This window comes from Ischnura elegans, chromosome 10 (assembly GCF_921293095.1).
Source record: "Ischnura elegans chromosome 10, ioIscEleg1.1, whole genome shotgun sequence".
In the NCBI taxonomy this organism is placed as follows: Eukaryota; Metazoa; Arthropoda; class Insecta; order Odonata; family Coenagrionidae; genus Ischnura; species Ischnura elegans.
In genome coordinates this window covers 94,159,693-94,176,632 of record NC_060255.1, presented here as the reverse complement: position 1 = coordinate 94,176,632, position 16,940 = coordinate 94,159,693, and the positions used below count along the sequence as shown (strand labels likewise).

The 16,940-nt window shown below is 35.3% G+C and overlaps 1 protein-coding gene across 1 annotated transcript in view; it reads right to left on the bottom strand.

Annotated features, from left to right (window-relative positions):
• Window positions 1-9,594, bottom strand: part of LOC124166597 (sorbitol dehydrogenase-like) — a 30,687-nt gene extending 21,093 nt beyond the window's left edge. The window contains exons 1-4 of the mRNA XM_046544187.1: window positions 9,405-9,594; window positions 9,294-9,327; window positions 9,051-9,215; window positions 6,403-6,562 (exon numbers count right to left, since the gene is read on the bottom strand). Coding sequence (XP_046400143.1) covers window positions 6,403-6,562; window positions 9,051-9,215; window positions 9,294-9,327; window positions 9,405-9,464 — 419 coding nt within the window. The 5' untranslated portion in view covers window positions 9,465-9,594. The remainder of the gene's footprint in view (window positions 1-6,402; window positions 6,563-9,050; window positions 9,216-9,293; window positions 9,328-9,404) is intronic.
• Window positions 9,595-16,940: the final 7,346 nt, after the last annotated feature.

Here is a 16,940-nt window from a genome sequence, read left to right as displayed (position 1 = left end):
CACCAATCTGATCCCCAGCATTAATTCATCCTTTGGATGAAGGCATTTTGCACCGTTGAAATGTACAGGCCAACCCTGGAACTCATAAGGGAAATACCTTAAGTGTTACCACCAGATTCCATTCAAATTTTGCTAGGTGATAGCTTTATTTCAGTAGTCCGACACCGTGTTCCTCACCTACGAAATTCTTCTCGCTCTGAAGTAATGTCTGCCCTATCATTGGTCCCACTATCCTCCCGTAGGAATTTCCATGATATTTCCTTATTTTAAAATGCCTTAAATGGCAAGTTCCGATCCTCAGAAATACTGCCTTTATTTTCACTCCACATTCCCACCCGCGCCTTCCGTAATAATCACCTACTACACCAACCTAAATTCTGTCTTTCTCTCTCTCAGAGATCACTTTTTTACAGACTCCCTACCTCCTTCAATACCATTTCGACTACTCACCCTTCCCTGGATCTTTCAATGCCCATCACATCATTCAAGTGGCAGCTTCGAAAAGCCATCTTCTGAATCTTTTTTTTCTTTAATATCCTTTTTATCGTTTTTTTATAGTTTATATTTGTTAAAGCTGCAGATTTTATGTTATCTATTCAATGTAAAGGCCACTTTGGCTATTTTTGAATAATTCAATAAATAAAAATATAAATGGATGTACAGGAGGTGTGGTTTTAATATCAGCTGCCAACGCTAAATAATTTGAGACATATTCAACGGAAAGTTATGGGAAAATACCTAAACTTATGTAACCCACAGCAAAACAATACACCGTCAGTGCTATTCATCCTAGCAACAGAGTAAAGGGGTTATTGTCGTGCTGTGGGTTGCATAAATGTAGGCATTTCCTTGTTATTTTTCATCCCCAATATCTCGAAAAGTATTGAGCGTTGGCGCCTGAAACAAAAACCAGACCTCATGGGTATCCATATCCTATCACCTTGCAAAATTTGATTGAGATCTGGTGGTGACACATGAGAGACTTCCCTCGTAAGTAAGAAACCTTTGAACTATTCTTTGAGAAAATTGACTTATTCACAAGTATCATACTGCCAAAGAAAATGAACTATGTAAGACACATGAGACTAAAATGGATATCAAAGATACTGCTGATAAGGGAGAATGATGCCTAAATTAAACAGAAGAAAAAATCTAGAGAAAATTTATCAGGCAAAGGTTTTCAGTTCATAAGTAGCAGACGGGATGGTATACAAAGATACACACAAAGAATTTATCATACAAAACAACCTAAATGTTACCTCAAATAAACATTTGATAAATATTTGATTACCCCATTACATGAGTGTTAAATTGTTGTCTTACATTAAGGGCTGGCACATTTAAACTACAAATTTTCTTATCACTATTCAGCAAAATTTTAAGCCTTATCGTCACACAAATTATTCGGTAGTTAGCACACACTCATTTCACTGCTCATATCTCCATTCACATTTCTCCGCAATGAACATTTCAGATTCACATATGTAGGTGAAATCAAGAATACACTACCATTTGAATAATGGACAAAGACAGATGGAATAACGTGTGCCAGCCTCAAAAAAAGATGTGACACTAGACAGTCATTGCAAGATACTATCAGATAAATCAAAGAGAATACAAAAAACTAAATGATCACAGAACATGGAATTCAAATAAGTATTCAAAGGCTGCTGGAGCAATGATTATCCTGAAAGGCACACCTATTGAAAAAGATCATTATTCTCAACCTAGTTTCCCTTGATTAGAGCACATCAAAGTGCTTCGATTAATTAAGTTACAAAAACAGCGATGGATTAATGATAGTATGGACAAATTACTTGTTATGAAAAATGATAATCTTAAAGGTGGTTAACCGGTGCAAGTTACTAGATATTTCACTAGTTCAATACGAAACGGTGCACGTGTTTTGGGTTGAATATTCTTTCATACCTGTGGATTAACTTACCACCTAAATATACATATTACCACAAGTTGGAGTCAGTTTGGACATTCGGGGTGAAATGGGCCAATCGCATGAGCTAATGCTTACATTTGATTTGCTTCCAACTTTCGCTTTGCAATACAATATAATCATGACTTCCAGGCAAAGAAAGATTTATCATATTACAGATAATAGCAGTAGGTGTGTCCCTTCTGGTTACTGTTGATCCATTCAGTTTATGGCACAAAATTTTCAAGTGAAAATTTGTACAAACATAACGTAACATCTCATCAATTTGGTGAGTATTACTGAATCAAATAATAGCAAATTCTGTCAAATTCGGTCATTCCCTCACTCACTCAGTGATGCAACCCAAAGGTTGGTTTGGATGGGTGAGGGTAGTGCTTGCCCCCAGATACATGTGAATTTCTTACATTCAGGATAGGGCCAGTTTCTTCCATTGGGCTATGTCACCCTTCAAGAATATTGTTTGGTGGGTGTCCAAAGGCTTCATCTGGGATTTGAACCTGGTACCCTTCGGTCAATAGTGAAGCACTCCAGGCTATCCCTCTAGGCTATTATACTCCTCTACTCACTATGTGTGAAAATTTTAGTGAAAATATTTCATATACATACATACTATGCATACTGATTAGGATGCATCACTCAATTTCTAACTGCATGGACAAATTAGTGAGATATCATGGGACAGTGGAGGACAATGCTCACAAGGGAACGACGAGGAACGAATTGAAAATGCTCTCTAGGTTGTAAAATGAAAAAGAAAGGCAGTTTGATATCATGAAAATAAAACGTACATAATGTCATTTGTAACAAATTAACCTGTTTGAATAAAAAGATTTTGAGCATAAACATATAAACCCAACAAATTAGCCATGTCCTATCTGTAAGGCTTTTTCATATGGTGTCATTGAATATTTTCCAAATCACTGGCAATGCCTCCTCATTTCTATAAGTACTTAATTTTTGTAAAAGTTTAAGGAGCTTTAATTTCATTTCTGCTCATAATGACTATCTGTGAATGAGTAAATAGGGTGGTTTCCTATTATTTTTTTATTGCCCAAATCAAAATATTATTACTCCTGGAGTGCGTATTTCACGCTTTTAGATTTTTAAATGACAATATCTATTTTTCGCTATTAAATGAAAAGTGAAAATTTTCAAGCGCGCAAAAACGAGACAGCTAAGTATGAATGCTGGGAAAACTCCGTGTGACGTCATTTTGGTTCCCGCTGTCACCATGTGCGGTGACCTTGGGGCGAGGCTCTGAGCGCTGATACGACGCAGGATGCTAGCAGGTAGCAGAGTACCCTGCTAGCTGGTAAATAGCTGGTTGGCTTAAATAAGGATTATTATTACCTTATCAAATGAAGGAAAATTTCCGACCTTAGGCAGTTTTAATAGGTGATTATTAAGACATGTTTCCCTGAGCTCTGTGCCTCATGCATGCATTGGTAATCTCAGACGATGTAAAACTCCGATCTACTCGCATAGAAACTAGGTCCAAGTGACGTCACGTGGAGTGGCATCGCCTGGGCGCCAATCTGGCCTTTTTCAAATGAGGATAAAATTGACCGTTGCCATTCGTCTAAACTGGGATTTCTAAAACCAAATAATTTGTATATTATGAATACACTAATGGTGGGAAACGAATCACAATCAATGCCTTTTGTTTTCTTTGATTGAAACTACCCTATTGCATTCAAAGCACACACAAATAAAAAAAGAGTCCAAACTTGCACCAACTTGTGGTATGTCTGGGAGTAATCAATACGTCCACTGTATCAATGCTCGACAATCGCCCACCGAATCAAATCCGCTCATCTAGCACTACTAGGGCTACTAGATAGGCAGATTGGAAGTGCTTCCCGAAGCTTATCATCTCAAAATGAAAATTGTGACATCAATCACCAAGAATATCTCTGAAGAACTACAGAAGCTCATACTCCAATAGATTAGTGAGCAGTGCATAATATATTTTCAACTGAAAGCAAATCCTCTTAAAATGCCTTTCATATAACATTTAATTTATGGTTTAAATTTACTTTTATGGTATAAATTAAGAGTAAAGTTTGAGAATCACAAACTCACAATAATGCAGCCATAGTTTTTAGGGATATACATATGAGGAGTTGGAATAAAGTGTGTTATTCTTTCAATTTACTTCGGCATTTATAGGTCAGCTGTGAACTGCCTAAGCTGAGGTTTGTGCAGGTCATAACTATTTTTCAATTAGATTTTGATAGAAACAAAGAGCTAATTCAAGGCATACTGAACTTGGCCAATCAAATAAGTAATGGCTTATAAAATGAAGGAAACCAGCTTGAAATATATCCCCTCTTAAATTTACATTTTCACATTATTTTTTACAAAAACAGAAAATTCATATTTTTATGAATATATTAACCCTTTTAGTGCGGCGCGCCGACATATCAGCTTTTACCGCTCGGCTGAAAAGTGCGGCGCACCGATATATCGGCTTTTACGTTATTGTTGTTAAATTTGAGGACATTGAAATAAAAAAACTTATGTATCAGTAAACGTATAAAAATGTTGTGATTATAGTCCAATTTAATTTGATTAATTAAAAATAAATGCTTGAAGATATCTAAAAAAGTAACTATATAATGTTTATTTTTCCTAGTTGCTACATTTTATTAAAATACCCTCCGCATTTTTCGACTGTACCCCGGGAAGACGGATAGCGCTAAAAGGGTTAAGATTGAAATGTTTACTGAATGTAGCCGACAAAGAAAGTTTATAATATTCAACTATTTAGAGGCCCTCAATCATAAAATCTAGCTTCAACTGCACACAGTAAAGTGAACCAATCAAAACCTAGAAGACGATCTTAATATGGAAAGCTAAACTTCCTTGTTATTACGAGCCACCTAATATTAAGCATCTATTGTACGGACCTCAAAAGCAAACAAATATGAGTAACAGCATTTACATTTGTTCTTATGAAATATTCAAGAGGTAAATAACGTTTAGTAATAGCAATTTAAATTCCTATTTTAAGTTCATTTAGATTTATACTTTAATTTAACTTTTAACTCTTAACTATAATCAGCCCAAGTCTGCTTGCAGGAGTAGACACATTTAAAAGATATTGACATGCCTTTTCCTTATGAAGGCAATTTATAAAAGTCATATATTGCTTGTAATATGTATTCAGAGCAAAGTTATTTAAGAATTAAATTCCAGGAATGTGATATTATTAAATTTATTTAATTTTCACATGGTCAATCATGGATCATAATGTTAAAAGCAAATGTTAGTACTGAAATTGCAGAGAGTAATAGGTTAACCAAATATTGAACAGAAATGATGCTTTTCCAAGTAAAAGCAATGGTGGTAAAAGTACAGAGCACCCACATCGCATGAGTTTAACAAGAGATTACAAGATAATATTTTGGCAAATTTTAAGCCATGCATCAAGAAAGCATTACGTGAAGTCCCAGCAGCCATTCAGAAGCATTCCGATTCATTTCAAAATTTACATAATGAGTTTTATGGAATATGACACAGTGAAAATAGACCCTAAAAGAAAGTATCAAACCAATCATGACAAAAAAAATTAATCTGGCATTAAAAAAGACCAATGCACATTTTTGCAGAAAGCCTTATAAACCATGGTGACTATTGGATGAATATTAGCAGGAAAGCAACAGAGAATTTACCAAACATTTTAATACTGTTTGAAACTAGAAACAGACGAGAAATAAAATAAACCAATATGTTTTAAGTGCAAAACTCTTCTGCAGCAATTCCCAATATACAAGACCAATATCCATCCAACTTCAACACAAGTATTTTATTTTAAAATAAAAAAATTGTTGGAGATGGTGAACTTCCACAGTGCAAAGAACTGAATCATAAAAACACGTTTAACAACAAATTTCAGCATGCAGTCACACCAAGAGCATTCACACACTTGTGAAAATATGTCGCCGTTGAGAAATAAAATGGCTTATGAGAAGTGAAAGAGATAACCTTTTAAAATATTCTATAGCTGGAAAAACCATAACTTTGCTTAACACGTTGTGTACGGATGGCGAGAATTCTCGTCATTTTTTTCCCGAACGTTCCGGACGGATGACGAAGATTCTCGTCATTTCGGCGCGTCAACCTAAACAATTTTAAAACGTACAATACGTATTCGTTAGTACGTTTTCAGTTGTTGTTCGCTATTCATAATGAACTGATGCATCATAACGTTTGATTGGGTAAAGTTATATTCTAAACATTAGCTTTTTGACCATGTTTAAACCAAAGGAATTACGCCCTAATAGGCACATATTTCCAATCTCAACACCTACACCCAGAATCGGCGTTCCTAGGAATTTAAATACCCCGGTACACAACGTGTTAAACAGAATATGCGGTCGTCTATTAACTACATACTTGAATGTATACCCAGCACGGATACAGTCCAGTCCACAAAAGGAAAATCTTACTTATAGCAAAAGTCGGCAGCATGAGTGTAGTAACGAGCGAGGTTTCCATGGTAGGGAGGTGTGGCACAAAATACGATGTCTCTACACAAATTGTAGCACCCTTCCTTGCAGTAGCTGCATTTTCGGCAAGGCACGCCAGGCTCAATTGCTACTCGGTCCCCTATACACATAAAGAGTAATTATGAGAAACAGAATTTAAAACAAGCCTTACCAGTAGTACCAAAATTTTAAACTTTTACTTTTAAAGCATGGACATATTACGACCAAAGCTAAAACAAGCTCTAAAATTTTCACCAAAGCTTTCAAAAATCAACACTTCAATTCTTAATAGTTATGGTAAAAAATAATTATTATTTTTGAGAAAAATTTTGAGAGACAAGATTATTAAACCATTGAAAAGTATTTAATTAATTGTTTCCATATATTATGTCTAAAAAATGTACTGGAAGAAATGAAAAATAAAAGAAAATTGCATGTTTTACAGCAATGTGTTATTCCTTAATAAAGCTGAATTCATCACGTGCACCAACATGTGGATAACAATGAGAATGCAAATGCCCAATAAAAGGTGAGTAAGATCTTAGGAAGTAGTGCAGGTACTTAGTTTTGCGTTAATGACGCACAAGTTTAACAATTATCCTTGGGATTTATCTTAACCCTGTCAGCCACATCTGAATTTCTCATAAAAATTCCCTCAGATTGCCTGGAATGAACCGAATGAATTGATTCTTCCTTTTCACTCAAATTGCTCAAAAGAAACGAATTGAACACGGCTTGACTGTATTGATGCTACCCACAAAAGATGGTGAATTATCATTAGATTATAACTAATGATAATACAGGTTGGTAATAAAAATGAACTCTTCACCTGCCATTGATCTGACTCGTAGGTATGAGCGGCACTTATTTTATTAATTATTATTAATGTGATGGATGAAAACATATGCTGATTACGTTGAACGTTCTTCTGTGGTATAATCTTTTCCACGGAGTAATCAGTTCTATAAGTACCTATTCCGACAATATCACTGAAATGAAAATTGATGAGGTACTGGAATTTTAGGATGAAATTAAAAAGAATTCTTTGTTCAAAATTAAATGCTATAATAAGCATGGAATTCTTTATGAAATAATTGTATGCAATGGAACGGTCAAAAAATTTCTGTAATGTGATGGATTGAACTTCGTTTAAGAAATATGAATATAGAAGGAGAACACTGAAAGTAACTTTTAAAGCAGCTCGACATGTAGGAATAGATGCTAATGGAGCAGCTTTAATGTACGTATCTGATTCAAATATTTTTGGCTGAGATAGCAGAGGAAAAATTTGATATCCACTTAAGTAGTCACTGCCATAGAATCTGGAGCAGGGATCGGCTTCAGATACAAGAAGAAGGCAGTCAAGGGGTTTTATGAATGGTGGAGAATGTACTGTGGGTAGAGAATCTGCCAGGTTAATCTTCCCAAATGAATCTAATATCTTCCTATCACTACATCAATAAATATAAGGAAATTTATTTTATGGAAAAGAAGGCAACTGTAGAAATATGGATGGATAAGACTATGGCAATGGAAACTTATCATAGAAATATGCTTTATCAGTCAGACTATTTTGAGAGTAACATTGAAATAACAATTTCCGGATACTCATCGTTACTGTATTCACCATATTCAGGGGCATAACTAGGAATATGCTTTGGGGGGCTAGGAATATGGGATGGCCTGGGTTGGCAACTCCTCTCCCCCAGGAAACATGGGTCCGGGAAAATTTATGAAAAACGACATGCCTGGAAATATATTTTACATCATTTTGGCACTAAATATTTAACTTTAAGCAGATGCAGTAATCAAATTTCAAAGCTAGACAATAGTTTTAAATAACTCTTTCATCTCTCTGAGGCTTTGTGGGGGCGATCTATCCCCTCATAGCTATGCTGCTGACTGTACTTATATCCTTTGTAGAGGGTTGAACCTCAATAGGTGGCACAATGATGAGACAAAGTCTTTCAGTGCACATAAAGAATGTACACATTTTCTTATGCACACATAAGTAAGGGGTCACTAGGTGCAAGGGAGAGAATGTGATTTATGGCATATCTATTGCCTTTTTGCTTCATGCATGGACACATGTATGCAAAGTATATGCCACGGAGATGGAGAACTTCAAGGATTCATAGAAAGCACCATGTTCCTAACAAGACCAAATTTTGAGAATGGGCAGAGCAAATTCGAGAGCTTCCAGGAATATGTCGAATTGATTTAAAACTATATGAAGTTTAATAAAAACGGCAATTTTTTTTACTGTGAGATCCAATGAGAAAGGATATCATTCAAGGGTAGATGATTTCTAAAAATTATGAGCCATTCCCTAGAATGCAGAGCATTGGATAGTTTTTCTTTGCCTTCCGTTAAGAAATGAAACTAAATTGCATCCCTTGGCCCAAGAACACCATACAGACCTCTCCACTTAATTCCCTTTTTATTTATTGGTAGCTACCAGTTATAGCCAACCAAAAGAAGTCTGAAGAAGATGAATTGTAAAAATTACTCTGTTCACGTTACAGGAAGTCAAATGACTTATGCAGCATTTAAGGGAATGACATCGAGCCTTGCGGCTACCAACAAAAACAATCGGATTAAACTCTCACCTGGTTTCAAGTTCTTGACATTTTTTCCTATTTCCACAACAACACCGCTAGCCTCATGTCCCATAACCATTGGTTCTTTCAAGACGAAGTCTCCGATTGCCCCCTTCACATAATAATGAACATCAGAGCCACATATTCCGACACAATGCATTTCTAGGAGCACCTCTGTGAAGTACACAAGATCAAATTTAGAGAAGTCGAATATAAAACTAAATCAGAAAGGAAAACGTAAAGAAATCTTACCATCATCTTTTGGAACAGGAATAGGTCGGTTTTCCTAAGTAATGAAAACATATTTGTAAAGAAAATGCAGAAAAGAAAGGCAGAAATTCAATTACAATTTCATAAACTCACAAGCCTAAGATCGTTCACTGCATGGAGAACTGCGGTTAAATTTTCCTCTGGAGCATCCATAGTTGAATGTTTATGTGAATTTCACGAGGAAGTATTAAATATTCCGATTAGGGCACACAATCACAGAGAACACACGCAACCACCACCGCAACAACGGGTTAAAGCACGCAAACTGCTAACTTGAAAGAACCACTCGTCCCTCTCCCCGAATGTGACTGAAAGATGGACTGCGCATGCGCGACGAACGAAGCATTCCCACCAATCGCATTCCTCAAACGACATCGGGATCATATTCCCGTAAAATTAGATAAACCCCACTAAATTCAAAGTGCGAAAACGCGTCCTCATTATTCCAATAACATTTTACTAATTGACTCAATGGTATATTGACAAATATATGTCACGCAGGTTTATTGCAATTGAAATTTAGAGAAGTTAACAGAATTTAGAGGTCAAAAACGCAATGGCTGAGTGCCACAGAGACTTAATTCTTAATCGCCAGGACAGGTGATAACGAATGAGTTATAAAATACTAAGATCCTAGGAGCCTCAAGCAAACTAAAGCATTAAAAATCAAGGTCGAAACAATCTGCAATGGAACTGAAACTTCTCTCTCCATTTTTTAGAATTCATGTATTTATGGGAGACTCAATTTTTGTGGAACAACAAAAGGAAACTGATTGCGCACGAGGAGATATGGAACGCAGGAGGCTACAGAGAATTTGTGAAAATACGTACATGAAAATACAAGCATATTTCATTTATCTTTAACTTTAAAGTACTAACATTTGTATACATGTATTATGTGAAACTATTAGATTACTCGCCTAGATGAATCTTTACGGTCATTTATGCAGCTTCATATGTATTCATCTTCTTTTTGTTCTAATACAGAAAATGTAATACTGCAAATATATCTGTAGACAAATCTGGGAAAGCCGTCGGTAAACATACAAATAAAATAAAAATACGCATAAAAATATTAGCATAGAATAAATGTATAAGCATATTTACAATAGACTTATTTTTAATTAGTTATTTATTCACTTCATTCATCAGGTTTGAAGAATGGCCTAAATAATATGGCCTCAGCCAATTAAAAATATTAACATTAAAGTTAGAGTAAGAGCATAATTATGAAAAATTGCGAAAATTCAAGTGACATATGAGCACGTGACCTTTAAGATCTGAAGGTCTTCGTCGGAGTTAGCATTCTTCATCGGAAGAGGATAGAGTTCACACACTGAGCTTTCATTTCATCGTTTCAAAAAAAAACTAAAGACCTCACGGCCACTGAAAAAATAGTGGGATAGTCTGCTAATCCCTGAGGAGGAATGGGACTAATGGAACCTGAATGAAATCGCCGCTGGAAATGTGATATTCATACATTTTTAGACCATTGGGCCAATTCGGAAGCGGGTTAAGGAACAAGGGCGGAAAGCAGACGTTCTGACAGGCAGGGTCTTCAATCTGGGAGGAGAGGGGGGGGAGGGAAGGGGATGGGACACGTGCCCAATTGGTTTTGGGGGAGCGTCAAGCAAAAAGTGCGAATTGTATCATTCGTCTAGCGCAAACCACCACTCCCTCGATCAAGAAACAGAGAGCATTAAAGAATTGCAGACATGAATCAAAGCACGATTTAAGCCCCGGCCACAGCAACTGTTGGAATTATCAATTTCCATCGAATATAATCTCCCTCCAGGCCCATTTTCAAATCCTCAAAAATCCTTCCACTCCCCTACTTACATTTATTTCAACTCATTTTAAATGTGAAAAAAACTTGATTCACTTCTCCACAAATTCTGATCCTCGTGATTGCAACATAAGAAGAAAAAACGGCCTTAATTGTTTCTCTGTAAGAACAGAAAGGTTGAAGTGCAGACCACAAAAAATGGGATTTACAGTTTATAGTAAAATTATTATTCATTTAAAAATAAAATGCGAAATACCAGCCTACTCAAGGCAAAACTTAAGGAACTCCTACCAAGAAAAATATATTTCTCTGTTACTGAGCTAACGAGATATTACTCTTTGTAAAATAAAGGTGTTTATTTTTCATGAACAGTTTTTATCACCAACGTAAATTTATCTACAATTTGATATTGATTGTATTATTTACACTTTACATAGATATTGCATACATGTTTTGCTTTAATGTAAAATTTTGATGGAAAATATTTCTGCTTCTAATGAATTGATTATTCCTACTATTTAGGTAAAAATTTTTTTAATCATGTAACTGAATTTCTTTTTTTGATTTGCCACATATCGGTTTCATTCTTTTGATATATCTGATCTAACATGGTTAAGAAAGCGGTTTCATCATTAATTAATATTGTCCAGAACTAAAAGTGAAATATTACGCCAATCAGAGCTCAACCCGAGTATTAATTGTTAAATTGATAGTTCGATCGACAGACAAATGGCGACGGCTGGACTCGGCAACGGCGGGTTTAAGTCCCCGAATTCTAAACCGGTGGTCACGGGATCGAGTCCAGTATGCATGGATTTTTAGTGAATATGTTTTCCATTTACATTAAAATTACAGTAATTGGGGATCTTTTGATCATTACAGACAGATTTCTGTTTTTATCCACCAATTCTTTTCCAAATCGTGTTAAGCCGCTTTAAGTTGTAATGAAGAACACTGACGCAGCGAGAGGAGGGTTTGGGTGAAACCCCTCCCCCAGAGCAACTTTTAAGTTTAATCCATTTTATTTCGTTTGATTAATATACTTATAGAAAAGTGTAAGGATTAATAAATAAAATATCCCTCAGAAAGCCATAAAACTCACCATTTTGAACCATTTATCCTAAAACATTTCTGGGGGAGGGCCCCCGCACCTCCCTCTTATCCTGGTGGGTAGGTATACCACACAACCCAGGTCTAGTTGCTCCTAAAAACCCCCCTAGCCTTAATTCCTAGCTGCGCCCCTGAGGAAGAATACCTAAATCCTCCTTTCTGTCCCATCGCTGCTTCTGGGAAATATTGAAATTGATTTTTTTTGTATTTTATGATATGAGTAAATTTTAAGTTTTTATAATTTAATTCAATTCTCAGTCAATAATAATTTTTTTCTCGTATATACTATGAAATATTAACCAAAAATAAAAACCAGAAAAGACTAGGTACCTGAAGAAAGTTACGCGAACTGCGGGTAAACTCTTGCCTAAAAAAGCACGGTACTTATTATTAGGCAAGCATGAACCATTGGACAATTTCAGTGTGCATTTTTCAATAGAAACTTTTCATGTTTAGAAATATTTGCCAACATGAATATCACATCAATTTTCTTTATTTGTTTTATTTTATTTAAATTTTAAAACGTTATAAAGGATTTTTTGCACTGCAAAATTAATTTTAAATACTTGACCACTTTTTATTAATCTACTTCTCCTATTTGCTTAAAATAAACCTTGAAAACGGAGAATAAATTCCCCGAAACTTCGGAAGATATGTTGTTCATAAATGATATGAACATAAAGAGTTCATATATAGATATAAGCAAAATGTCAAGAAGAAAGTAAAATATGTAATTTTCTTTGTTTTTACCTTTAATGCTCCATGGCAGTGCCAAAAAACTGAACTTTTAAAAAAGTATTTGTTACGAACAATAGGTTTACCAATTCTTGGACACAAGTATCAATAAAAATCTTAAGCATTTAGAGTTCGATAAAAACAGAGCCCTGAGGTGGTTTCCGTTATAAAAAGGCTAACAAAACAGGCGCCCGTCGCGTGCTAATATCGTAAATCAAGTGCTTCCGCGTCGCCAGCATTCTTTGGGGCTTTGTAAGATTGTGTAGACTCCGATTCCAACAGGCCTTTGTGTCACATTATAAGAGCTCGCCAAGCACTCAGCGGGAAACCTACTATCACCACTATAAGCTTCACTGTCTCCGCTGTCCCATGCCAAATCAGTCTCAAGACGGACGGAAAATGAAGACGATCAAAGTTTAGTCAACTGATGCTTGAAATTATATTAGGAAATGCATTCGAAGGATCATGGAAATAAATAAGACAAATTAAAATGTATTTTAATTATAACACAACCCAGGTTTCGATGCAAAGTAACGTAACAGTATCGAGACCATGTCCTGGTCGTGTTAAAATACAAATTTATGAATTAAAAATCGAAAGCTATACTCTATTCCATTGGGGAAAAAATTCACGCGAGGACCTACCTCTGAAACCGTTCGATTTGTTACGTGTTTGGGTAGTTAGATAGATGCGGTAGAACTGTTCCATCATCTACTGGTTCGTGAAATGAAAATTCCTAAGTTAAAACCTTTTTCTTTAATAGTGAATAGTTAATGGAACATTAAAAAAATTATAGTTTTAAATTAAAAAAGTAATAATACAAAATTGGGAAATAACGATTAATTGACAAGTGAGTAGAATTAATCGATAGGAATCTGAAAATTTGTCTGACAAACAATAGGTAGAGGAGGGAATTGTAAATTATTTTACTGGAATCTTCATGATGAAACAGAATAATATTAATGACCAAAAAAGCACAGATTAATTTTTAATTATCAATTAAATTTTCTTTTTCTCTTATCTTGACCTCATTTAATTAATGATTAAATAATTCCTGGAGTATAGGTCATGTCATATAATGCAAAAAGTTGCTAGCCAACGTTTCGGTATATTTTAAAACCTTCATATAAAAACTTAGCCCTTTTAAAATAAACCGAAATGTTGGCTAGCAAATTGTTGCATTATATATGAACTATAGTCCAGGAATTATTTAATCATTCATTTATTAATAAAAAATATAAAAAATTTCGGAACACAGCAACTTTCGAACTCTGAAATTAAATAAAAACGAGCGTGCTGCGCCCGCTCTTTTCAATGCAGGTCCACAGAGGGATAGGCGCGTTTCTAATTTTAAAATGTTGAAAAAAAGGCAGGGTCTTATGTACAAATTTAATTGGAATGTTCATGTACAAATTGAGGTCAGAGGACCTCTTTAAACACAATATTGGAAGTAATTACACTATCCTCTGTTAAACGCACATGATGACTCATACTTAACGTATTAACAGGAGACTTGAATGTGGAATCAGCCGCATTTTGATAAAAGTTATTTAAAGAATGCGAGATATTGTTGCAAATGAACAAATGTATCAGTTTGTGCGCCGTTAACGTCAGGAATATTTACAGCTTTTGTTTTTTTTTAATTATTTAAAAACCAATTTTAGGAAACAATAGCAATATTTAGGAAGTAAGATATGCCGTCGCATGTTCTCTGGTAAATTCTGTGCATTTTGTTACTTCATTTGTAGAGTTTGGTTGCGTATAAGTTGAGGAAAAGGTACAGAAGAAATAATACAGAAGATTGCTGAACTGAATTATTGACTAATCAAACGACCCCTATAGTCAGTGGCAGGGTTAAAAAATAAATGGGGCGATGGGAATTCTCGGCTTCAGTGTGACCGCATTTGATCGCACCCTCACCGGGCGGGGTCGCGGATGTCGCCCTCATGAAAGTCTCACTTCACCGTGGACTCAGGGATGCCGACTTACAAAAAAATACTGGGGGGCGGGGGCAAACAGGGGAACTTGCCACAGGAAAGTTTATAAGTAGTGATTTTTAAGTTTTTTAAGCATTTTGGAAAAGTCATAGGATCAACATTAGAACCCTGATAGCTCACATCTCGATATCTCGACACTCCGAGAAAAATCGACAAGCCTGACTCATTTTTTCCTCACACGCATAACGAATTTTTGAGGGGGCCCGGGCCCCCTCAAGCCCCCTGGAGTAAGCGCTACTGCCGTGGACCATCCTCAGGCACTCGGAAAAGTAGCAAGGGTAATTTATTTATTCAACACCAAAAACAGCACTAAGGCCTTTACATTGGGTTTTGTAAACAAAATAAATATGTATATATAATAAAAAATACTAAAAAATCTCCTAAATAACAATCATATAATGATCTTAAATTCTTGGAATTTAGGCCAAATAATTCAAAAGTGATTAGCATACGTTTCGGTTTATTTTAACCATATTTAAGGTTTTAAATTAAAAAAATGATTGTACAATATTGATACGTATAAATTTCCATGTACTTCTACATTGTAGAATGAAATGATGAAGATATGAATGTGATGACTAATTTTCCTCATTTGTTGATTAAATAATTAGAGTTTTCTTCTTGTCTCGACCTCTGTTATATAATGTTCTTGGAATATAGGCAACACAATTCAGAATTGATTTGCCTACGTTTCCTTTTATTTTAAACAATCCTCAGGGCTTTAAATGAAAAAAAATGATTGTAAAATACTGATACATATTTTTTTAAATTAAAGCCCTAAGGATGGTTTAAAATAAACCAAAACGTAGGCATATCACTTTTCAATTATTTAGGCTAAACCCCAAGAACTTAATATCATATTATAATAGAGGTAAAGACAAGAAGAAAAAATCTAACAATGCTATTCAACATATACAATACATACGAAAGGTGGGTATCAAAAATAAAGTCTTTGCTAATTGGTTATTGAAATAGGGTAGTTTCCTTCATCAAAGAAAACGAAAGGCACTGATTGCGATTCGTTACCCACCATTAGTGTATTCATTATATACAAATTATTTGGTTTTAGTAATCCCAGTTTAGACGAATGTTAATGGTCAATTTTAACCTCATTTGAAAAAGGTCAGATTGGCACCCATGCGATTACACTCCACGTGACGTCACTGGGACCTAGTTTCTATACGAGTAGATAGGAGTTTTACATCGTCTGAGATTACCAATCTACGCATGAGGCGCTGATATCAGGGAAACATTTCTTAATAATCACCTATTAAAACTGCCTAGGGTCGGAAAGTTTCCTTTGTTTGATGAGGTATTAATAATCCTTACTTAAGCCAAACGCTACCAGCTAGCAGGGTACTCTGCTACCTGTTAGCAGCCTGCATCGTATCAGCGCTCAAAGCCTCGCCCCAAGGTCACCTCACAATGCGGCAGCGGAACCAGACTGACGTCACACGGGCTTTTCCCAGCATTCCTACTAAGCCGTCGCGTTTTCGCGCGCTTGAAAATTTTCACTTTTAATTTGATCGCGAAAAATATATATCGTCATTTAAAAATCTAAATGCGTGAAATACGTACTCAGGAGTAATAATCTTTCGATTTAGCCAATAAAAAATAATAGGAAACCACCCTATTATTAAATTATAAACAATAAAACAATTATATTAATAAAATATAACTGATGACTTCAGGCTTTACTTTTTGAAGTCTCTCCATATTGGAAATAAAGGAATAAAACTTTGTAAGGTTCTCTATTTTATTAATATGGGCAAGACCCGGGTTTTGTAATATAGTTACATATTGAAGATGTTCGTATAATATTAATAAAACATCTTTATAGCCATCATACGGAGTGTAATTTCAACTACTTCGTCTAAACAATACTTCAGGATGGCATTATTTTACCGGTCCTTAGCTAAGTAACTGGGAGTTATGATAACTTTGAACCTACCGTGGGGAACACATAAAAGAAATATTTTTGGTAGAGCCCTGAAGAAGCCT